At 64.8% G+C, this 22,618-nt stretch overlaps 3 protein-coding genes across 4 annotated transcripts; 2 read left to right on the top strand and 1 right to left on the bottom strand.

The window, feature by feature from the left end:
• The first annotated feature begins 305 nt into the window (after positions 1–305).
• Positions 306–4,255, top strand: POLR2I (RNA polymerase II subunit I). Of its 2 annotated transcripts, none has more exons than XM_064502935.1 (6): positions 306–582; positions 1,269–1,323; positions 2,069–2,142; positions 2,446–2,520; positions 3,829–3,880; positions 3,994–4,255. In XM_064502935.1, the coding sequence occupies exons 2-6, from the start codon at positions 1,276–1,278 to the stop codon at positions 4,054–4,056; spliced, it is 312 nt and encodes a 103-aa protein (XP_064359005.1). In that variant the 5' UTR covers positions 306–582; positions 1,269–1,275; the 3' UTR covers positions 4,057–4,255. The 2 variants fall into 2 exon arrangements, with proteins under 2 accessions (XP_064359005.1, XP_064359004.1); XM_064502934.1 differs by having other exon boundaries at positions 333–549.
• Positions 4,256–5,205: 950 nt separating this feature from the next.
• WDR62 (WD repeat domain 62) lies at positions 5,206–17,641 on the bottom strand. Its single transcript, XM_064502950.1, has 30 exons — positions 17,396–17,641; positions 16,460–16,551; positions 15,986–16,048; positions 15,620–15,677; positions 15,186–15,356; positions 14,817–14,951; positions 14,187–14,369; positions 13,947–14,107; positions 13,537–13,711; positions 13,143–13,271; positions 12,564–12,736; positions 12,222–12,313; positions 11,984–12,109; positions 11,612–11,679; positions 11,397–11,518; positions 11,208–11,283; positions 10,563–10,674; positions 10,130–10,193; positions 9,858–9,977; positions 9,448–9,605; positions 9,158–9,210; positions 8,749–8,946; positions 8,444–8,595; positions 7,805–7,902; positions 7,367–7,501; positions 7,027–7,153; positions 6,668–6,779; positions 6,258–6,324; positions 6,027–6,106; positions 5,206–5,661 (listed from the first exon to the last, which is right to left on the bottom strand). The coding sequence occupies exons 1-30, from the start codon at positions 17,495–17,497 to the stop codon at positions 5,395–5,397; spliced, it is 3,669 nt and encodes a 1,222-aa protein (XP_064359020.1). The 5' UTR covers positions 17,498–17,641; the 3' UTR covers positions 5,206–5,394.
• An 89-nt stretch (positions 17,642–17,730) lies between these two features.
• Positions 17,731–20,524, top strand: THAP8 (THAP domain containing 8). The gene is made up of 4 exons (XM_064502951.1): positions 17,731–18,009; positions 18,941–19,055; positions 19,430–19,888; positions 20,130–20,524. Exons 1-4 carry the CDS (start codon positions 17,927–17,929, stop codon positions 20,241–20,243), a joined length of 771 nt encoding a protein of 256 aa, XP_064359021.1. The 5' UTR covers positions 17,731–17,926; the 3' UTR covers positions 20,244–20,524.
• The last annotated feature ends 2,094 nt before the right edge of the window (positions 20,525–22,618 follow it).

Here is a 22,618-nt window from a genome sequence, read left to right as displayed (position 1 = left end):
TCCGGGCGGCGCGGCCAATAGCGGCGCGCGATGGAGCGGGGGTGCGGAGGGCTGAAGGCGTGGGCGGGAGCGCCGGTGCGGGCAGCCCCCCCCCGGGGGCCTCCCCTGCCCCCCCCGCCCCCTTTAGAGCGGACCCAGGCGTCCGGGCGCCCCCTCACATCTCTCGGAGGGGCCCAGGCGTCCGAGGGGTCAGTTTGGGCGCGGGGGGGGGCTGTCCGGACGCCTGGGTCCCTTAAACATGGTGGGGGGTGGGTGGCAGCCGGACGCCTGTCCCCCCCCCCGGACGCCTGAGCCCTCTGTACACAATAGTGGGGGGGCAAAATGGGTGCCCGGACGCCTGGGCCCGCGTCCCGGTGCCTCTCGGTCCCCGTTATGGGCGCGGTACGGCCGCGCTCCGCCCTCTTTTGTCCCCGCGGGCGCGCCGTAGCTGGAGGCGGCCGCGCGCCGGCCCCGCCCCCTCGCGGCGGCGGCGGCTTCCGGGACGGTTGTCATGGAGTCGGACGGGACGTACGAGCCGGGCTTCGTGGGGATCCGCTTCTGCCAGGAGTGGTGAGGGGCACCGGGGCCCCCCGGGGCTTCACGGTATCCCCCCCCCCGCCACCGCGGGCCTTCCCGGCATCCCCCGGGGCTTCCCGGCACCCCCCTGCCACCGCGGGCCTTCCCGGCATCCCCTGCGGGCCCCCTCTGGGGCGCTGGCCCCGCCCCAAGACCCCCGCCCCCAAGCGAGTCCCACCCCCACTACCGCTCAGGCCACGCCCACATCCCTTGGCCCCGCCCACACCTGCCAGACTCGTCTCTCCCCGAGGCCACGCCCACAAGCCATACCCAACCCCCACCGACGCTCTAGCCCCGCCCACATGCCTTGGCCCCGCCCACCCCTGCCAGACCCCCCCTCTCCCCGAGGCCACGCCCACAAGCCCTACCCACCCCCACCGACGCTCTAGCCCCGCCCACATCCCTTGGCCCCGCCCACCCCTGCCAGACCCCTGTCTCTCCCCGAGGCCCCGCCCACGAACCCCGCCCGTGCTCTGGCCCCGCCCACAAACCTTGGCCCCGCCCACAAACCTTGGCCCCGCCCACACCCACCAGACCCTCCTGCACTGCAGAGCAGCCTCCCCCCTCCCCAGCCAAGCACTTGGCCCCGCCCACACGCGTTGGCCCCGCCCCCAAACCCAAGGCCCCGCCCCCTCGTGGCCCCAGCAAGGGGGGGGGGTGCCGTGCCCCCCCCCACCCCGAGACCCTACCGTAACCCCCCCTGCCCCCCCCAGCAACAACATGCTGTACCCCAAGGAGGACAAGGAGAACCGCATCCTGCTCTACGCCGTGAGTGCCCCCCCCGACTGGGACCAGTGCTCCCCCCTAACTGGGACCAGTCCCGACCTGCACAGAGCCCCCCTGAGCCCCCCAAACTGGGACCAGTGCCCCCCAGCAGACTGGGACCAGTCCTGACCCGCACTGCACCCCCCCTGAGCCCCCACAAACTGGGACCAGTCCCCTCCATGCTGTGCCCCCCCAAACTGGGACCAGTGCCCCCCAGCAGACTGGGACCAGTCCTGACCCGCACTGCACCCCCCCTGAGCACCCCCAAACTGGGACCGGTCCCCCCATGCTGCGCCCCTCTGAGCCCCCCCGACTGGGACCAGTGCCCCCAGCGGACTGGGACCAGTCCCGCCCTGCACTGTGCCCTGTGTGAGCCCCTGAGCCCCCCCAACTGGGACCAGTCCCCACAGTGTACTGGGACCAGTCCCACCCCCGCACTGGGCTGCACACCCCCCCCGAGCCCCTGTGCCCTACTGGGACCAGTTCCACTGGCATACTGGTCCCAGTCCCACCCCCACACAGGCCTATAACCCCCTCCCAGTCCTCCCAGTTTGCTGCTGGGCCCAGTTCCACCACTGCACTGGTCCCAGTCCCACCTCCCCATAGCTCCAGACCCCCTCCCAGTCCTCCCAGTCCAGAACTGGGCCCAGTCCCACCCCTACACTGGTCCCAGTCCCACCCCCCCACGGGTCTGGACCCCCTCCCAGTCCTCCCAGTGCTCCCAGTCCACAACCCCGCCTCCTCCCAGTGCCGCAACTGCGACTACCAGCAAGAGGCCGACAACAGCTGCATCTACGTCAACAAGATCACGCACGAAGTGGAGTGAGTGCGGGCGGCCCGGCTTAACGAGGGCGGCTAATTAGTGGGAGCCAATTAATAATGGGGGGGGGGAGGCAATTAATAACGGGGCAATTAGCCAGGGAGGGGGCAAAAGGGGGTAATTAATAAGGGATGAAGGGGGGGGGGGATTAGGGGCCAAGGGAGGGGTGTCAATAAGGGAGGGTTAATAAAAGGGGGGGGTTAATTAGGAGGGATTAATTGGGGGGGTAATTAGCAGGGTTAATTAGGGGGGTTCATTAGCGAGGGGAGGGGTAATTAACGGCCCCCCCCCCCCCCCGGTTGCAGCGAGCTGACGCAGATCATCGCCGACGTCTCGCAGGACCCCACGCTGCCCCGCACCGAGGACCACCCCTGCCAGAAGTGAGGCCAGCCGTGTGTCCCCCCCCTCCTCGGGGACACCCTGGGGACACCTTGGGGACAGCAGGGACATTGGGGACACCTTGGGGACGTCACGGACACCCTGGGGATGTCAGGGACCCCCGGCCTTGCTCCCACTCCCCAGCTCCGGGGAGAAACTGGCTCTGCGGGAGGGATGGGGGGGACTGGGGGGACCGATGTCCCCACAGGGCTCTGATGTCCCTGTGGGGCACCAATGTCCCCCCCATTGCTGGACTCTGATGTCCCTATGGGGCACCGATGTCCCCATGGGGCTCTGACATCCCTGTCCCCCACTCCCAGTGTCCCCATGGGGCTCTGATGTCCCTGTCTCCCCCCCCCAGTGTCCTCGGGGGGCTCCAGTGTCCCCCCCGTGGCTCCGACGTCCCCGTGGGGCTCCGACGTCCCCATCCCTGTGCTCCAGTGTCCCTTGGGGGGGCTCTGACGTCCCCATGGGGCAGCTCCAATGTCCCCTCCATGTCCCTGATGTCCCCGTGGGGCTCAGACGTCCCCATCCCCTCGCCCTGGTGTCCCTGGGGGGGCTCCGATGTCCCTTGGGAGCTCCGGTGTCCCTGTCCCCTCACTCCAGTGTCCTCGGGGGGTCTCTGACATCCCTTGGGAGGCTCCAATGTCCCCCCAGTGTCCCCATGGGGCTCCGATGTCCCCGTCCCCTCACTCCAGTGTCCCCAGGGGGGCTCCAACGTCCCTTGGGGGGTTCCAGTGTCCCCATGGGGCTGCGACGTCCCCGTCCCCTCACTCCGGTGTCCCCGGGGGGCTCTGACATCTCGTGGGAGGCTCTGATGTCCCCCCCACATCCCCAATGTCCCCATGGGACTCCGGTGTCCCTGGGGGGGCTCCGACGTCCCGTGGGAGGCTCCAGTGTCCCCAGGGGGCTCCGATGTCCCCGTCCCCTCACTCTGGTGTCCCTGGGGGGCTCCGACGTCCCTTGGGAGGCTCCAGTGTCCCCCCAGTGTCCCCATGGGGCTCCGATATGCCTGTCCCCTCACTCCAGTGTCCCCAGGGGGGCTCCGACATCCCTTGGGGGGTTCCAGTGTCCCCATGGGGCTCCGATGTCCCTGTCCCCACTCTCTGGTGTCCCTGGGGGGGGCTCCTATGTCCCCCCCATGTCCCCGATGTCCCCATGGGGCTCCGACATCCCCGTCCCCTCACTCCGGTGTCCCTGAGGAGGCTCCGACGTCCCTTGGGAGGCTCCGATGTCCCCGTCCCCTCGCTCCGGTGTCCCCGGGGGGGCTCCGACGTCCCCCCCACGTCCCCCGCTCTCCCCCCCCCCAGGTGCGGGCACAAGGAGGCCGTTTTCTTCCAGTCGCACAGCGCCCGAGCCGAGGTGAGCCGGCCGCTTCCGGAGGCACTTCCGGAGGCAGGACCCCCCCCCATCCGCGTCCCCGTGTCCCCATGTCCCCCCCCCCAGGCCAGCCCCTGCCTTGTGTCCCCGCGCAGGACGCCATGCGGCTCTACTACGTGTGCACCGCCCCGCACTGCGGCCACCGCTGGACCGAGTAGCGTTCCCGACGCCCGGAATGGCGTTCCCGAGCCCGGAATATCGGTCCCGACGCCCGGAATGGCGTTCCCGACACCCGGATATCGGTCCCGACGCCCGGAATATCGGTCCCGACGCCCGGATACGGGTCCCGACGCGGATCCCGGCCCCCGCTCCGTTCCCGCGCGTTCGCGTATCCAAGAGGATTATTTTTGGGATGAGGCCGCTTCTGCCGTGTCCTTGCTGTGTGGGAGTGGGGGGGGGCCCTGGTTGCCCCCCCGGGTGCTCCCAATTGTCCCCTGGGTGCCCCAGTTGCCCCCCCAGGTGCCCTGAATCACCCCTGGGTGCCCCGAGTGCCCCCCGGGTGCTCTGAATTGCCCCCGGGTGCCCCAGTTGCCCCCCCAGGCCCCCCTGGGAGCTCTGAATTGCCCCCCCTGGGTGCCCCAGTTGCCCCCCTGGGTGCCCTGAATCACCCCTGGGTGCCCCGAGTGCCCCCCGGGTGCTCTGAATCACCCCTGGGTGCCCCAGTTGCCCCCCCAGGGCCCCCTACGTGCTCTGAATTGCCCCCCTGGGTGCCCTGAGTCCCCCCTGGGTGCTCTGAATTGCCCCCCCGGGTGCCCCAGTTGCCCCCCTGGGTGCCCTGAATCACCCCTGGGTGCCCCGAGTGCCCCCTGGGTGCTCTGAATTGCCCCCTGGGTGCCCCAGTTGCCCCCCAGGTGCCCTGAATCGCCTCTATGACCCCCCCAATTGCCCCCAGGGTGCCCCAAATTGCCCCCACCAGACCCCAAATAGCCCCCCGGGGCCCAAAATCGCTCCCCCTGTGCCCCAAATCACCTTATCAGGTCCCCAATTGCCTCCTGGTGCCCCAAATTCCGCCCCCCCCCCAGCCCCAAGTCACCCCCGCCAGGCCCTGACTCACCCCCAGGACCCCAAATCGCCTCCTTTGGCCCCCAAATCCCCCCCAGCCCCCAAATTGCACCCTGGTGCCCCCACCCACCCGGCAGGGGACACAGGGGACATCGGGGGGGGGACACAGAGGGAGGGGGGAGACTCCTTTTTTTACCCCTGAGCAGCAGGAAGCCGCGAGGACGCTGAGCGCCCCAAAAAAAGCCCCCGGGGGGGAGGGAATATAAAAATACCCCCCCGCGCTGGGGGCAGGACGAGCCGCCGGCTCCGGGGCAAACATTTATTACGGGAACCTTTAAAACCGGCGGCCGCGATGCGTTTTGGGGGGCCCCGAGCGGTAACGGGGGGCGCCCGGAAAAACACAGCGGGGGGGGAGGCCCCGAAAAAAGGGTAAAACTCGAGAAAACGCCTAAAATGAAGGAATTAAAGGGGATTTGGGGGGATTTGGGGCTCGCTCACGCCGTGGCGTCCTGGAGCCCGCGCCGCACCATGCGCAGCAGCGCCTCGGAGTAGGAGCGGAGCAGGGCGAGCGTGGCGGCGTCGGGCGGCGGGGGGGCCTCGGTGGCCGTGGCGGCGTCGGCGGTGGCAGCGGTGACGGTGACATCGGTGACGGTGGCATCGGCGCGGGCCCGCAGCTCCGCCTGCATCCAGGCGAGCGCCCCGGCCAAGGCGCCTCGCAGCTGCAGCAGCTCCTCCGCCGTGGTTTCCGGGCGGAGAGATGCCTGGGGGAGAATCCGCGCGGGATTTTGTCACCCCCTTTTTATTTTATCCCCCCGGCGCCACCTGAACGGGCTGAAAAACCCCCGCGGCGCTGCATAAAACTGCCCCAAAAGGCGAGTTTTTAGGTCTTTGCGCCTAAAAGCGGCCAAAAACACCCAGGTAGCACAAACACGAGGCTCCGCGAGGAGAGGGAGAAGCGAGCAAACACCGCCCTCCGCCCCCCAGGCCTGAAAACGCTCAAAAAACCGTCTCTAGCCTCAAAATGCGTCCAGATTTTGAGCGTTATGAGGCACGTGCCGCTGGGGTTTGCTGCCGCGGAGGTGTTTCGGAGCCGGGAACGCCGCTCCCGGAGCGCGAGACCACCGACCTGGTCGTAGAGCTGCAGCATCTCCTGGAATTTGGCCCGCAGCGGCTGCAGCTTCTCCTCGAAGCGCCGGATGAGGGTTTCTGCGGGACACGGCAGCCCCGCGGGGCGGATTTGGAGCGCGATCGGATCGCCGCGGGCGAAAGCCGCCGCGTTAAAGCCGAGCAGGTGCTGGCGGGAGCGTTTGGGCTCGTTTTCTAGGATTTTAGACCAAACGAAGCTCACAGATCTCACCTGAAGATTCACAAGGCGCCAAGTCCGCTTTTTCCACCACTTCGAGGGGTTTCTCTTCCGGCGCCTCCTAAAAATCCAAGTTTACGCAACCGTTGCGAAACCGACCCAAATAAGGACCCGGTTTTGCCGCCTCGAGTTATGCCACAGCAAAGCTCCGCTTCCCGACGCAGGGGGCTGAATCTGGGGCTAAAACCTGCCGGTTTGGGGCCGGAATGAGCCTTTTCCAGGGTGTTTAAATGCCGCCTCGCACAGCGGGGAAAATCCCGGCGGCAAAGCCCGGCGCCGCTGGGCGAAACGCTCGGCACGGGACTCACTGAAGGTGCCCAAAGCGCCTTTTTTCGGGCTGCACTTCCTTTTCCCGAGGCTTCGAGTCCCGTATTTCCCCGCCCCGGCGGCGGGTAGCGACTTGCCTCCGGTTTTGGGAGCTCCTGGGCCGCTTTGGTCTCTTCCGTCACGGGCTCCGGGGCATCGGCGGGAGCCGGGTGCGGAGGCCGCGGCCGCGGCAGGAAGGCGGCCGCCAGCCTGCGGGCCGAGAAGGGAACACGGATGAGCCGCGCGCCGCCGCCGCGGTCGTTTCCCCTCGTCCCCGGAGCCTCGTGCCACGTTTCCGAGCCCGTCTCCCTCTCGTCGGAGCCAGGGAAGCGGCTCCGAAGCGATCCTGCTTTCGGGGCTCCCTGCGAGCCTCCGTCTCCCGCCCGGAGCCCAGCGCGCTCCGGAAAACCCGTCCTTTCCAGCCGGGCGGATGGATTAAGCGGCAATAACCACCCACCTGCTGTTTTTCTGACAGCGCGAGAGGAATCGGGCCGAAATGCTCAAGCGCGGGTTCAAGAAGAGGGTTTTTTCCTCGTCGCCAGCTTCAGGCGGTTTCAAATCCTTTAAGGAGCCGTCGAATTTCTCTGGAGTTGAGGCAAGAGAAGCGTTAGCGGGGCTATTCCCTGATCCCGCCCGTCGTTTTGATTTATGGGAGGGAAAAAAGGAGGAGCAGAAGAAGGGAATCGCCCAAATTGAGGTAATTAGGCTGAAAAAAAGGGAGAAAATCCAGGCAGGGCATCGACCGCGCAGCCCCGATTCGCGCCGCGGAGAGACGGCTTCGCTCCGCGGCCCGTTACCTTCGGCGTGGGCGTCCGCCAGCGTCTCGAAGTGATGCTTGAGGAATTTCTCCTGTTCGGGAGTCTGCGGCAGAGAGCCGGCCGGCTGCGGGCTCTCGTCCGCCTTTTCCCCCTCGGCGTCTCCGTCAGAATCGTCTTCGGCCGGAGCGGGACGGGAGCAAGGAAAAGCAAAGCCCCCCGGGAAGATTTTAGCCCGTTTTGATTCTCAAAGCGCTCGGAGATTCTCCGACACCCTCGGCAGCATGAATCCCCCTGGTTTTAATCTTAAAATTACCCCTGCGAGCTTCGCTCGATGGCGGCGGCAGAAACCGGAGGATTTCATGCTTTAAAATCCGCCTGAGCGCGCTCGGAGAGATTCCCAAGCCCCGCTCGTCCCCCCAGGCCTCCCAAACCCCCTATTTACTTTTAGCAGGATGAAGGCAGCGTTCCCGGCGTTACCTTCCGGCCGGCGACGAATCGGGGACGTTTCGGGCGACGCGACGGACGAGGTTTTCCCCTGATAAACAGGTCGCAGCGGCAGCTCCTTCACGCGGCTCCTTGGGGGAGACAAGCGGGTTGGCTTTGCGCCTCGGCGGTGCTTCGGCTCGGCGCCGGCATCGGGTCCACGTTCGGGTGGTCAAAGAGGGGAAACGGGTCCAAATCGAGACGTTTTACCTAGGACGAGATTAAGCCACTCTCAAGGAGCTGCTCTCCTCCGACCGCCCGAGTTCGGGCCTAGATCGGACAGGGATGTTTCCCAAAATATCCCAGTTTTAGCTGGCGGCAATTTCCAACATAGCCCCAAAGGGAAAGGTTTAATAATAAAATATATAAAATAAAAGCTTTTGCTCCTTCGGGGATGGCCAAGATGATCTTGGCGTAACCATCAGGCCCGGATTAGACGCAGGGACCTGAGGGTCAGCTCAGCCTAAGCCAAGTAATCCGGGTGGTAATTCCCAGCTCCTCGACTCACCGAGATGTGCTAAGAAATCAATCCTGCCTGTTCTGACCCCAAAAATGTGATTTTATTTGCTGCGTAAGTCCTTAAAATGGCCCCAAAAATGAGTTTTTTCCTCCCTTTTGCGAAGCAGAACTAACCTGCTGCCCTCCAAAGAGCCGTCTCCGGAGCACGGCTCATCCAGGCTGGTGCCGGAGGTGTCGAGCGATTCCAGCTCCCGACTGGCGTCGTCTTCAGAGAAAAGCTCCGAGCGCTTGAAGTCCTCGATGATGCTGCTGGGAGAGCTCTCCGTCTGCCAGAAAACGGGGAAAAAAGGGCGAAAGCTGCTTTTTTGCGGCGTGGAGGGGCCGGCGGGCGCCGGGATGGCCGACACGAGCCCTCATGGAAGCGCCGGCGCTTGGTTTGGGAGGGATCGACGTCGGACGAGCGACGGGGGATCGCTGACCTCCGAGAGGAGACGGTCTAAACTCCTGGGCTCCAGCTCGGCCTCGAAGTCGCTTTTGATGGGGGTGAAGTAGGTCAGATCCGCTTCCAGCAGGGCCTTGAAGGGGTCTTGGTGGGCCCGTTCCGCCCACCTGCCCTGCGGCTGGTAGTTCACGCGGGCGTTGAAGCCGGCGTTGTCCGAGTTATCCGCCTCTCCCAGCTGGAAGGAAAGGAAAAGCCTGGCTGTGGCAGCACCGGCTGGAAGAGTCACCCAGGGGCGTTGGGAAAAGCGTTGGAGCGAGTCTCCGGCTCCGCAGGGAGACGGGATCTCTCCCCGCTCGCGGCCGAAGGCGTCTCCGCCCGGCGTTCCCGACAAAAGGAAGCCCAAACCTCCCGCGGACGTGGCGGCAGCGCCTCGCCGTCCCGCTTACCAGCCGCTTGGCCCACATGGGCAGCTTGCCGTTGGTCAGGACACATGCCGGGGCTGGAAAAGAGGACGGAGAACGGAGTCGAGGGAGGCGGATGCGCTCGCCGAGGGGAGCAAGCCTCGGCGGGCAAAGCGGGGAGAGGCAACGGGTAAAATTCGGCGGGCGCCGAAATGATCCGACCGCCGTTCCGCCCTCCCCGCCGGACGCCTTCGTTTCTGGGATCTTCCAAGCAGCAAGGAATTAAAAAATAAAAAAAGAGAGATGCGGGGTGGCCGCACCGAACCGGAACGCACCCGGATCGAAGTCCTCTTTGGAAGGAGTCTGCGGTGACGAGGCCTCGTCCTGCTCCTCGTCCTGCTCCTCATCCTGCTCCTCGTCCTGCTCCTCGTCCGACAGCTCTTCGGCGCCGAGAGGCCCCTTCCCGCCGGGAATCGCCACGTACGTCTCCCGCCTGGAGAGGGGCGCGAGCAGGCAGCCGTTACCCACGGCCTCCTTCCTCCCCGGCCGGTTTCCTCACTTCTCCTTAGTTTCCCAATTAAAATAAGGTGGGAAACCGGGGTTGGAGGTTCAAGGATCGGCCGGGCTCCCGCGTGCTCCACCTTCTCCCAGCCCGGTTTCTCCACCACTTTCCGGCGCGGAGCAGCGCCCGCGGCCTCGAAACGGGGCATTTTCGGCAAGGCCAAGACGCCTTTTCCGCCTCTACCTGATCGGACCCGGCCGACTCGCGTCCCTCGTCCTCTTCGGCGGAAGCTGCTCGAGCTCCAGCAGATGCTGCTTCATGCTGGCGGTGATTTCAGGGCCCAGGTGCCAAACGAAAACGCAGCTGGAGGCACAAAGAGAAGCTCAGGGGGGCCGCGGTTTCCCCCTCCGCATCTTCCCAGGATGCAGAGCGGAGCCTTTATCAAACACCCGGCCGGAATAAATTCCCCCGGGGGCTCAGACGCGGAAGGAAAACAGCTTTGAGGCTCCCTTTACCTGTCTCCCGAGACCGTGATGAGATGTTTGCAGTCGTAGGTGAACCTCATGCCCGTGACTATTTCTGCAACACACAGAATTAAACGCTGGAGGTCTCTTATTTTACGGAGACGCAACGAAATCGCACGCCGCTACTCCTGCGTCGCCCTGGCGCAACGCCCTGCTAGACTAAACTGACGCCGCGTTTGTGATTAAATCTCCTTAATTACGTTTTTTGAGCGACCTGGATTTCGTAACGCTCCCTCTCGCTACGCCTGCGGCTACGTTTTGTCTTTTATTACCGCTTCGGCACAGGCGGTCGCTCCTCCAAGTTCCCTCCGTGCTTCCCCGGCGAGGGATTCACCTCGGATACCCGTTCCGCGTTTCGGATTCGCGCCCGGAGCGGCGCGAGGCGGAAACGGCAGATTCGAGGGGCCGAGGGCGGCAAGCGCACCTGAATGGCCGAACATCTTCGCCACGCACTCCCCCGAATGGAAGTCGATGACGGAGATGCTCTTATCGGAGCAGCTCGTCGCTAGGAAGGTGCCCGAGGGATCCAGCTGCACCTGGGGGGGAAAAAAGGGATCGGGAAAAGGATCAGGCTCATCCACTGCTTTCTCCAAGCGACGAGCACTGCAGTTCTCATGCGCATCCTCCTCCCGAAGCTCAAAAAGCCCCAAGATTTGGCTCCACAGCTACAGAGCCGGGTTTTACCCCCGCAGATTTATCCTCTAAGCTTTAAAACCGGGGCGGCTTTTAAAGCCAAGCGCTGAAGTTCAGGCGGGATGTAAAAGCGAGCGGGTTTTTAAGCCGGGCTCGAAATCATCCCATGCTTTTAAAATAGCATTTCCAGCTCTCCCCACCAAGGAGCCCGGTCCGAATCCGCAGCATCTTGCGGCTCGTTTGGCCCCGTCGAGGGATTTGAAGGAGGGAGGAAAAGGAAATGTATTAAACCACAGCCGCGTAGAGCTGCGTATTCGGAGAGCCGGGTGTTTTAAGCTCTTCCCTCCCCGCAACGGCAGCTCCTGGGTCGGAACGGGGCTCCGGGGCCGGATAACGCTGCTCGGATGCGCGGAGGCGTCCGGGATCACCGCCGTACCTTCAGCAGCGATCCGTCCTCGCCCTGCGAACCCTTGTAGCAGCACTTCTGCTTGCCGCTGGCGGTGTGGTACACCCTGCGAGAAGGGCACAGCGCGACTTCAGCGCGGGGTAGGCGACAAGCGGTACGGATTCACCGTCGCTGCAGGCGGGAAAGGGCGACCCCGACGGAAACCCACCCGGCGCCCACCTGACGTTCCTGTCCTGGCAGGCCACGGCGACGTATCTCTGCGTGATGTCGATGTCCATGTCGTACAAGGTGGTTTTCTCGGCGACGTGGTGCGTCCGCACGAAACTCACCCCGTCCGCGAGCTGCGCGGGGAGACGGAGGCAGGAGACGGCGGTCCCGCGGCCCCGAAATTCCCACTCGGAGCAAGCCGCAGCTTCGGTTTCAACGTAACCTACCTTTTGAGCGTGGCGAAAGTAAATACTTTTGTCAGCTCCGCAGCTTATGAGCTGAACTTCTCCGTTACCTAAGGGAGGAAAAAAACACAGGGAAAATCAATCGGAGATCGCGTTCGGTTAGGAAATCATCACCGCGGTTTCCGCTCAAGGGGAAGAACGCTAAAACCGCGTCGATCGTTCTTTGGAGAACTAGATGCTGGCGATCCATGGATCAGATTTGTGGAATCAGGGCAGCTCTGGGCATTTATTCCACATACGACAGGATAGTTTAGAGCCGTAAATCCGGAGCGAGAAATCCCGTCTTCAAAGGCCGGGACGGAAAAGTAAAGGGAAACAAAACGTTGGGACGTGACGCGACACCGAGCTACGCACCGGCAAATTTTACCGACGTTATAGCAGACGAATGGTCGTCCAGGGTTTGCTCCAGCCGGTAATTTTTGTCCACGTTCAGGACGTGGATCAGCCTGTCTCTGCTCGCCGAAGCCAACAGCGTTACTCCTGGAGGCGTGAAGAGGACGGGTGTGAAAAACCGCTGTCGTGAGGTTTCCCTAAAGATTTTTGACGTCTCTTCACGGCGCTGGGACATATCGCTCGGCTCAAATCGATTTACCAGTTTCCGGCTTTGAATATTCCAAGCAGAGAACTTCCGAATCGTGAGCTTCCACCTTGGCCACCTCCTGCATGAACTGCAGCTCGTGGATCCTGCCGGGGAAACGTACCGTCAGCTCGGCCTTAAAAATGGGGGAAATAAGGTGGGAACCGAGCGTCCGCGGAGCCGGCGGGACGAAGCACGCGAATACCCGTGTGTTTTTGAGCACAGAATGAGGAAACTGGGTGATAACTCATGGAAAAAAGAGGGCAACGCCTAAAATTCATCCCACCCCGTATGGGTAAACGATTCGCGGGCTGGTTGCACGAACGCTACTGCCGTCCTCCCGCCCCGACGACTTGCCTGAGGTTGCCGCCTCTGTCGCCCGAGGCCAGGTGCTGCCCGTCCGGGCTGATCTGCAGGACGCGCACGCCCGATTTCACGTCCAGGCAGCCGGTCTCGCCCCGGTCGGGCGCGCTGGCCGAGTCCTGCAGGTGCTGGGTGTTGTTGTCCACGTAGACGACGTTGAGCAGCGTCTCGGGGCGGGAGAAGGGGGCACGGTAAGGCGGGAGGGCGTTGGGCATCGCCTTCCCAGCAAGGTTTTAGTGAGGGATGGAGCCCGCCGGCGGCTTTTATCAGCTCGCAAAGTCTCTATATCTATTTTTCCACCCTTCCCGCACAGGAACCGCCAAATAACGAGCGTGTCCTATCCATCCCTCGAGCAGAAATGCTAAATATGAGAACGGCAAGCGCTTTCGGCTCGAAACCGCCGCTCCTCGCCGCGTACGGACCCGCCGGCCGCGCTCCGTGCGGCTACCGGAGGGAAGCCGAAGGGAACCTCCCTCTCCCCGAAACCTCGTGGTGCTGGAGCGCTCCGATTCCTGAAAAACCATCAGCGAGGCGACGGGGAAAGGACGAAGGAGGGGCGGCGGCGGCGCTTACGGTGCTGTAGGCGTTCGCCCGGCGGCCGTCGCTTCCCAGGTTCCAGGCGCGGATGGTGTTGTCCGAGGAACACGTCAGGAAGGAGCCGGCGGGCAGGCAGGATCTGCGCTCCTCAAATTCGGGATAAACCTGCTCCGTTTCCCCGCGGGGTGAGCGGCGGAGGAGGAAAAGCAGCAGGAGGGTGGTTGTTAGGGGTGAAGCGGGATTTCGGGACGGTCGGCGCTTCTCCGCTCCCCGAAATCGGCCCTTCAGCAATGCGGCAGCACAAATGAACCGTTGCCGTCGCCGAGAGCCGAGTTTTCCGGCTGCTGCAGCCGTGAAATTCCCCCCCAGCAGCGTCTCCCTGCTCTGGGAGGCCGTTTCCAGCCCTCCGAAAGCCCCGGCGCGCCCTCACCTCCACGCTCCACACGAAGGAGCTGTGGAAGAGATCCGACCACACCTTCCTCGCTCGGCCCACGTCCCGCACGTCCCAGACGTAGACGCTGTGGTCCTTGTAGACGCAGGAGAGCCAGCGGTTGCGGGGGTCGTAGGCCAGAGCGATGGTGTCGGGATAGACCCAATCCGGCTGCCTGCAGGGAGATGGAACGGGATTCGCAAAAAATGGGGGCAAAGCCGCCCCAATTTGCGCATCTTCGGAAGCGTTAACACCACCAGCGCGTTGGGGAAAGGCCTCGACCTTTCCAGAAGGGATTTTGGAGGTATTTAAAGCTCGAGACGGGCTTTCGGATCTGCTCGGCTTCCCCTAACGAGAGCTTCGGGCTCCGAAAATCCGCGGATGATATTTTTTGGGGGGGGGGGGAACACCTGGACGCGGGCGCTCGTGTGACGTCCACGCCGAGGCGGTGAGGCTTCGGGAGGTCGGCGAGGTAGCGCATGTCGCGCGCCAGGAAGACGCGGACGGTGCCGTCGGCGCAGCCGCAGAAGATGAACTCGTCGCCGGCGCAGACGCAGCTGGCCAGCGGCACCTGCGACGGGGAGGTTCGGGGAAGCGGGACGGGCCTCCGCGCCGCCGTGTTTTCCACCCCGCGGCGGGGAAAAACGCACCTTGAGCGCGATCCATCTCTCCAGCACCCGCTTCTCGTTGAACTGGCAGAGCAGCCCCGAGCGGGAGACGCAGAAGGTGCTGCCCAGCAGCTCGCCCTGCCCGCAGGCCACGCCGCAGAAGACGTTGTCGTGCAGCTCTCCCAGCAGCCCCGAGCGTCCCACCAGCGGCACCGTCTCCTTGACCTGCAACCGGCGCGACGCGGAGGCCGCGGAAATAAAGCCTCGCGCACGCCCGGCGCCGTTTTCCGGCCCAAACGCCGTCCCCGGACGAGCTAGCGCATCCCCGATCCGTAGGATCCCGGCCAAAGTCCCATATTTCCGCCCCGGGAGGTACACGGAGCGTTTCTTGCTCTGTATCCTCCACCCCGGAGCGAGTACGGGGTGGTTTTTGCCAAAATCATCAGTGGCACAAGCCTACATCCCCCTCCACCCTGGCTAAAAGACCCACAGAAGCCGCATAGGGAATCAGGATACGAAACAGCATGAATTTAGGGGGGAAAACCAACATTTTTCGCTGAAAACGGCTTCTCCCACAACGTAGCCAAACGTTTAATCCATCCGCAAGGCCTTCAGCTCCGTTAGGCCCCCGCGGCCGCCCCGGCTACGGCGTCAGGCCGGACGTTAACTCACCTTAAGCTCCCTCGAGGAGTCCAGGAACCAGAACTTGACGTGGCGGTGGCCCACGGTGACAAAGTAGCTGTCCTCGGAGAAGGACACGGCCATGACCTTGCAGGACACCTTGTTGGAGGCCACCAGCGCGTCCTTCTGCTCGGGAAGAAGCAACGAGCGGCTCGTTAGCGATGCGGGAGGATAACGGCCGATTCTGCGAGCTCGCGGCCGAGCCGCTGGGCTCGACCTGCCCTCGGAGCCGGCACGAGGAAATGGGATCGGAAAGGGCCGTTCCGCCCCGATTTTGGGGGATCTGATGGCGTTTTGGGGAGTTCACGAGCCGGTTTGAGCCACCGGCTCCGTTTAAGGGGGAAACCGAGCGGCGCTCACCTTCCAGTCCCAGACGTTGACGCTCGTGTCGTGCTGGGAGCCCACGGACACCAGGTGCCTCGCGTCGGGCGAGAAGGCCACGCAGGCCACGCCGTGCTTGTGGCCGCGCAGCTCGCAGAGCTGCGCCCGCTCCTCCACGTCCCAGACGCGCACGGCCGGCCGGTGCCCGCTCTGCGAGAGGAGCCGGCGTGGCGGCGGGCTTTCGGCCTCGCCGGCCAGCAAAAACAACAAAACAGGAAGAAAAAAGCCCACCCGGCGCTTCCCAGCCCGGTTTTCATCCCGCACCGACTCACCGGGATCCCCAAGAGTGGAAACAGGCCGGAAAACATTAAAAAAACCCGCTGGAATATTCTTGGCTGCTCTATCCCGCCGGCAAGGGATGTTTTCCAGCAAAAAATCGGTGAGCGGCGGGAATGCAAACGAGTCAGACTCACCTCTCCGGTCACGATAAGCTTCCCGTCGGGTGAAAACGCCAAAGCACTCAGGGTTTTCCTGGAAAAGTTGAGGTTTTTTTAAAAACTGGGCTGCAGAGAGCCAGCCCGGAGGGAAAACCAATGTTTTCTTGCGCTGAACGGGACATTAAGGCCAAAAAATGCTTTAAGCCACTCGGATATCGTTCCCAAAACTCAATTTATGGCGCAATTTGTCTTCCCAACCCCATTTAAGCAGGTAGGGAACAGCCTGCCGCGCCGGGGGAATACGCTTTGCCCCGATCCGGATTGAATTCAAACGTTGCCGAATCCGAATTCGCCCTGTTGAGCCCCAGCAAGGCCGAGGGCAGATTTAAGCCGCTGCGGTACCTGGAGGTGTTCAGGATGTGCCTCTGCTCGTTCTTCCGGGGATTTAAAATAACCACGACGCATCTGGAAGGAAAAGAGATGGAAATCAGGAGGTATTTTCCTCTCATTTCAGCTTCGGAGGAGCGACGGGGAGGGTAAAGGATGATCTTGAGGGCTTTAAAGCCTCTCCGTGAAAGCGTTTATACAGAAAACCGCAAACCCTCAGGTTTTAAACTTGGAAAAGCCGAGTTCTGGCACCAAATCGGATGCTTTCATAGCAATTTTGAGGTTACTTAATGCGTTTGCAGCCAACAGAAGTAAATAGCGCCCTTCAACCAAGCCAGCGTGGGCGAGAGCGACCGGCTGCCCCGGCTGGAGCAGCCGAACGGGAATTGAGGAGCTCGTTGGCGGAGGGCGAAGCGCAAGCGTGAGGGATTCTCCCGTTTTTCCGGCGTTTCCGAGGGTTTGCGGGCGATCCGGGGCGAAGCCGCTCACCCCGCCGGGTAGGCGATGCGGCCGGTGGCGGGGTCGCACGCCAGCCCGCTGCTGCTCTGCGCGGTGATTCCCAGCACGTGCTCGAGCACAACCTGGCAGAAAAAAACGACAAAAATCGGAAAAATCGGCGTTTATCGCCCCGGAACGGGCACGGAGAGAGCCCACGCGCCGGCGGAGAGAAACCCTTTTCCGAGGAAAAATGGAGGGCGGTTTTAGCTCGATCCTGCGCTAGCGGATAACGAATTTGGGCTGGGAAGCGGTTAATTAACCAAGCAGAAGCCCGAGAGGTCGCAGCAGCCCGGGGGGCCGCCCTGTGTCCCCCCCCCCCCATTTGGGGACCCTCTGCCCCATAGATCTGGGTGCTGCCGGCGCCGTGGGGAGGCTCCGGCACCCACTGGGGTGGGTGGGTGGGTGGGTGCCCCCCCCCAGACACCCCCCACCCCGCTGGGCACCCCCTGGTCAGCCTGACCCCCCTGGGGGGCTGCAAGCCCCGCCCCCTCTGCAAGCCCCGCCCATCACCCAGCCCCCCCCCCTTGGGGACCCCCAATGCCACCTGCATGGGGACCCAAGCCCCGCCCCCTCTACAAGCCACGCCCCCTTTACAAGCTCCGCCCATAGCCCTGACCCACGTGGGGACCCCTTCAAGCTCCGCCCCCACGAGGACCCCAAGCCCTGCCCCCTCTACAAGCCCCGCCCACCAAACAAGCCCCCATGGGAACACAAACCCCGCCCCCTCCACAAGCCCCGCCCCACGCCCCCACTCCCTCCAGGCCCCGCCCCCTCCAGGCCCCGCCCCCGATGAAGCCTAAAGCCCCGCCCCGCACGCCCCGAGGCCCCGCCCCGCTGACAGAGCCCCGCCCCAAGCGCCCCCACCCCACAGGCCCCGCCCCCCGCCAACGGCCGCCCGCCCCGCTCGCCTCGCCCCACCCCCCGCACCGCGTCTTCCGGGCCCTGGTGCCGCGAGCGCCGCCGGAAGCTGAAGAGAGGCGGCGAGTCGGGGCCGGGCCGGGCGTGAGTCCCGCCGGCGGCTGCCGCCATGGCTCCGGGTCGCCGCCGCCGCCGCCCGCCGCTGCCGCTCCGCCGCCCGCCACAGCTCCGAACTGCGCGCGGCCGGCCGGCGCCTCCCGCCCATTGGCCACCGCCCACGCCGCTCACGCCCGCCTCCTCCGGCTCCGCCAATAGGCGACGGCGCCGCCGGGTTAGGCGCCGCCCCTCCGCGCCTTGTCAATCAGCGCGAGGCTCGGCCAATAGGCGGCGCCGCCGGCGGGAAGCCCCGCCCCCCAGGGGTGTGTGGCCGCTCCGGGGTCCCTGTGCCCCACTCCCCGCCTCGGCGCTGTGTTGCTATGGCGACAGCACCACCCCGCAGGCCCCCGCTGCGCACGCACGGCACGGCGTGACGTACGTGCGCGCTGACGCAGCACGGCGCCGCGTCACGTGCGCGGGCAGCCCGGCGGCGGGGCGGCGACGATGCCCAAGTCGTGCCGGGCGCCGAGCTGCCCCGACGGCGCCGGCCGGGCCCGCGGCCTCGCCCACCGGCCCAGCTTCTACAAGTCGGTACCGCCGGCGAGGCGCTTCCGCGGCTTGGGGGAGGGGAGGGAGCGACGTCAGGGCACGTCACGCGCTGGGCCGTGACGTCACGCGCCGGGGCAGCGTGCGGCTGTGAGGGTGGCGCCGCCTCCTGGCGCCGGGCAGAGGCCGCGTGGGGCGGGGGGAGGAGCCTGGGGGAGGGGGAGGAGCCTGGTCTGGGGGAGGAGCCTGGGGGAGAGGGAGGGGCTTGGAGGACTCTATGATGGGGGAGGGGCTGGAGAGGACCCTGGGGTGGGGGAGGGGCTTGGGGGACTCTATGATGAGGGAGGGGCTGGAGAGGTGCCTGGGCTGGGGGGGGCTGGGGAGGAGCCTGGGGGAGGGGGAGGGACTTGGAGGACTCTATGATGAGGGAGGGGCTGGGGGAGGAGCCTGGGGAGGGGGAGGAGCCTGGAGGAGGGGCTTGGAGACTCTATGATGAGGGAGGGGCTGGAGAGGACCCTGGAGTGGGGGAGGGGCTTGGAGGACTCTATGATGAGGGAGGGGCTGGGGGAGGAGCCTGGGGGAGGGGGAGGAGCCTGGAGGAGGGGCTTGGAGACTATGATGAGGGAGGAGCCTGGGGAGGGGGAGGAGCCTGGGGAGGGGGAGGGGCTTGGAGGACTCTATGATGAGGGAGGGGCTGGAGAGGCGCCTGGGCTGGGTGGGGGCTGGGGAGGAGCCAGGGGGAGGGGGAGGGGCTTGGAGGACTATGATGAGGGAGGGGCTGGGGGAGGAGCCTGGGGGAAGGGGAGGGGCTGGAGGGGACCCTAGGGTGGGGGGGGCACCCCGGGGTAGGGGAGGGTCCCCTGGGGTGGGGGAGGGGCTGGGGAACACCCTGGGGTGGGGGGGGCACCCCGGGGTGGGCACAGGGACCCCGGGGAGGGTCCCGCCCCCCCCCCCACACACCCCCTCCCGCAGGTTCGACGGCGCCCGGCTGCTCCCGCTGGGCACCCGGCCCCACCGGCCCCCGCACCCCTGCCCCGAGCACCCACCCCCCAAAAAGCCTCTCAGACCCGCAGCCGGCGGCTTCAGGGTGAGTTTCAGCCGGTTTCCTTATCCCGGCCGTGCCGGAGCGGCGTCCCGGGATATTAATCTTTCCCTTCGGCACTTTTTACCCCCAAAAAACCTTTTAAACCAGCAGTGAGCGGCTTTAGGGGGAGTTTAATCCGGTTTCCTTATCCCGGCTGTGCCGGAGCGACTTCCTGGGATATTAATCTTTCCCTTCTTCATTTTTTACACCCCAAAAACGCGGCAGTTTTGGGGTAGGTTTTAGCCACCCAGTCGCCAGGATTGGGATTGGGTTTGGGATTGGGATTGGGATTGCTGCCGGCCCATGGAACAGGCCTCATCCTCTGGGGCCGGGCCAGCCGCTTCGCCACCCTTCCGACGGATCCGTGCTTTTTACAGAGATGGGAGAATCCCGATAAACCCCCGCGCGAGGCCGAAAACACCCCGCCGGAGAGCAGCCCGGCGGCGATCCCACCGGAGCAGCCGGTGGCCGTCGATCCCGAGCTTCCGGCGGAAAACGGCGCCGGCGTCTCCGATTCATCCCCACCCACCGGCGACCTGGTAGAGCCGCCGGTTTTGCCTCCCGCCGAAAACCTCCGGCTCCATCTTCCCGGCTTGGAGGCGGCTCCGGAAGCGGCTCCGGAGGCAGCTCCGGCGTTCCCGGTGCCCTGCGCCGTGCCGCTCGGCGTCCCGGCTTTGCCGGCGCCCGTCCCCGCGGCGTCGGAGCTGAGCACGGAGCAGCTCGTCGCGCTGGTGCTGCTGCTGCAGAGGAGGGTGAAGGGGCTGCAGCAGCGGCGCCGGCGGCACCGCGCCCGGCTGGGAGCCCTGCGGAGCCTGGCGGAGCGGCTGCTGCCGACGGTAGGGCCGGGAATTCCCGGAGGGATTCGGGGAGGGGGGGTGCCGCGTTTTCCTGCCTCCCCCCTAGGCTTTTCCGGGAGGTTTTGGGGTGTTGAATGGTGGTTTTAGCTCCCGGAGCTGTCGGCAGCGCCGCCGCTCCCTGTTTTCTCCCGCTCCGTGTTATCCCGTCGCCCTTCCTCGCCCCCGGAGGCCCCTTCCTCGCCCTCGGCCTTCCTCACCCTCCGCCCTCCTCTTCCTCCAGGCCTGCCTGCCGCCGGAGCGCCGCGACGCCGTCACCGTGCCGTGCCGGGACGAGGAGCGGGCGCTGCTCTGCGCCGTGCCGGAGGCCGCCGTCCTCTGCGTGGAGGAGCCCTGAGCGCGGGTGACAACGAGCCGCGCCGGGTGACGACAACACCCGGACAACCGCAGCTGCGACGGGTCAAACCCTGCAGAGAAGGGGGGTGTTTCCTTCTGGGAGTTGCCCCCCCCCCCCGGAAGGGGGTTTTGCCCCGGAGCGGTGGCCGGGCGGTGTCCCCGCCTCGGGTGACGACCCCGGCGGTGACGGTGACGCCGCGGGTGTTTTTTATGGCGGTTTTATTTTGTGATGAGGCCGTGGGATTGTTGGTTGCTTTAATAAAGGCCAAATGGAGGAAAAAAGCGGCGACGTGGGGCGGGGGGGGGTCTGCGCCGTGGCACCCAGCCCTCAGGGGCACCCCTGGGTGGGGGTCGACCTCGGGGGCAGCCCTGGGTGGGGGGTGGCCACAGGGCCTCCCCGGGGTTGGGGTTAGGGTGGCCAGTCCGTGCGCTGACTCTGTGCTCTGAGCCTTGGGCTGCAACCATCAGTAGGTTCCAGAGTTAACAGGGGCGTGTTGGAAGCAGGGAAAGAGGGGGGCTGCCCTTGGGGCGTGTCTGTGCTGCCGGTTCCCTATGGATACAGGAGGGGGCCCTTCACCCTCCCTATAGCCTCTGCCCCCTATAGCCCCCCCATAATGCCTTCTCTGTCCTCTTGGCCCCCCCCAGCCCCTATAGGGCCCTTATAGCCCCCTTACAGCATCTCCCTGACCTATTTATAGCCCCCCCCCAGCCCCCCACGCCCCTATAGCCTTGCCACAGGCCCTATAGGCCCCCTCCAGCCCCCCCATCCCCTCCCTATACCTGCTCTCCAGCCTCCATACAGCCCCTCCCCAGCTTCTATACACCCTATAGGCCCCCTATAACCCTTTCCAGCCTTTGTGGCCCCCTTAGGCCCCTTCCCCAGCCCCCTATAGCCCCCATATGCCCCCCCATAGCTCCTGTCTTAGAGTGCTGTTGCACCCCTTGTAACCTCCCCTAAAGCCCCCTTCCAGTCTCTGTCGTCACCTATAGCTCCCAAAGGCCCCTATAGCCCCTCCCCAGCACCCTCAGCCCCCTATAGCACTCAGTACCCTCCATGGCTGCCCTATAGCTGCCCGCCAGCCTCTACGGCCCCTCTGTAGCTCCCTGCAGCCCCTCTGCACCCCCAATAGCTGCACTCCAGCCCCTATAGACCCTTATAGCCCCTCCCTGGCCTTTAATCCCCCCCCCACAGCCCTCTATAGTTGCTCTCCAGCCCCTATAGCCCCTCTTCAGCCTTTTTAGCCCCCCCATAGCTCTCTATACCCTCTCCCCAGCCTTCATAACCTCCCTATGGCCCCCTATAGCCCCCCTCCATCCTTTACAACCCCCCATAGCCCTCTATAGCTGCTGTGCAGCCCCTATAGCTCCCCACAGCCCCCTACAGCCTTTATAGCCCCCCATTTCCCTCTATAGCTGCTCTGCAGCCACCATAACCCCTATATAGCCCCTATAGCCCCCCGTGGCCTCCGTAACCCCTGTAGACCCTCCAGCCCCTATAGCCCCTCCAGCTGCTATAGCACCTGCAGGTTGTGTAACCTCACTCTAGCCCCTATAGCCCTTTTCCAGCCCCTATAGCCCCTGTAGCATCTGCAGCCCCAACAGTCCCTCCAGCATCTATAGCTCCTATGGCCCCTGTAGACCTTCCCCAGCCCCTATAATCCCTGTAGCCCCTATAGCCCCTATAGCCTCTGCAGCTGCAATAGCCCCTCCAGGCCCTATAGCCCCTCCAGCCTCTTGTGCCCCTCTCCGGCTGCTACAGCCCCTCCAGCCCTTATAGCCCATCTCTAGCTCCTATATACCCTACAGCCACTATATCCCCTCTAGCCCCTATAGCCCCTCTCCAGCCCTTCCAGTCCCTGTAGCCCCTACAGCTCCTATAGCCCCTCTCCAGCCCCTATAGCCCTTATTGCCTCTATAGCCCCTCTCCAGCCCCTATAGCCCCTACAACCCCTCTCCAGCCCCTATAGGCCCTATAGCTCCTATCATTCCTGTAACCACTCTCCAGCCCCTATAGCACCTACCATCCCTGTAGCTCCCCTCCAGCTCCTGTAGCTCCTATGGCCCCTATAGCCCCTCTCCAGGCCCTCTCCAGCCGCTGTCACTCCTATAGCAACTCTCCAGCCCCTACAGCACCTCTCCAGCCCCTATAGCTCTTCCAGCCCCTCTCGCCCCTCTCCAGCCCCTCTTCAGCCCCTATAGCTCCTCCACCCCTATAGCCCCTCTCCAGGCCCTCTTCAGCTGCTATCACTCCTATAGCCCCTCTCCAGCCCCTATAGCTCCTCTCCAGGCCCTGTAGCCCCTCTCCAGCCCCTCTCCACCCCCTCTCCAGCCACTATTGCCCCTATAGCCCCTCTCCAGCCCCTCCAGCCCCTATAG

The sequence above is a fragment of the Dromaius novaehollandiae genome, chromosome 34 (assembly GCF_036370855.1).
Source record: "Dromaius novaehollandiae isolate bDroNov1 chromosome 34, bDroNov1.hap1, whole genome shotgun sequence".
NCBI classification, from domain to species: Eukaryota; Metazoa; Chordata; class Aves; order Casuariiformes; family Dromaiidae; genus Dromaius; species Dromaius novaehollandiae.
This window is presented reverse-complemented; position numbering and strand designations above follow the sequence as displayed.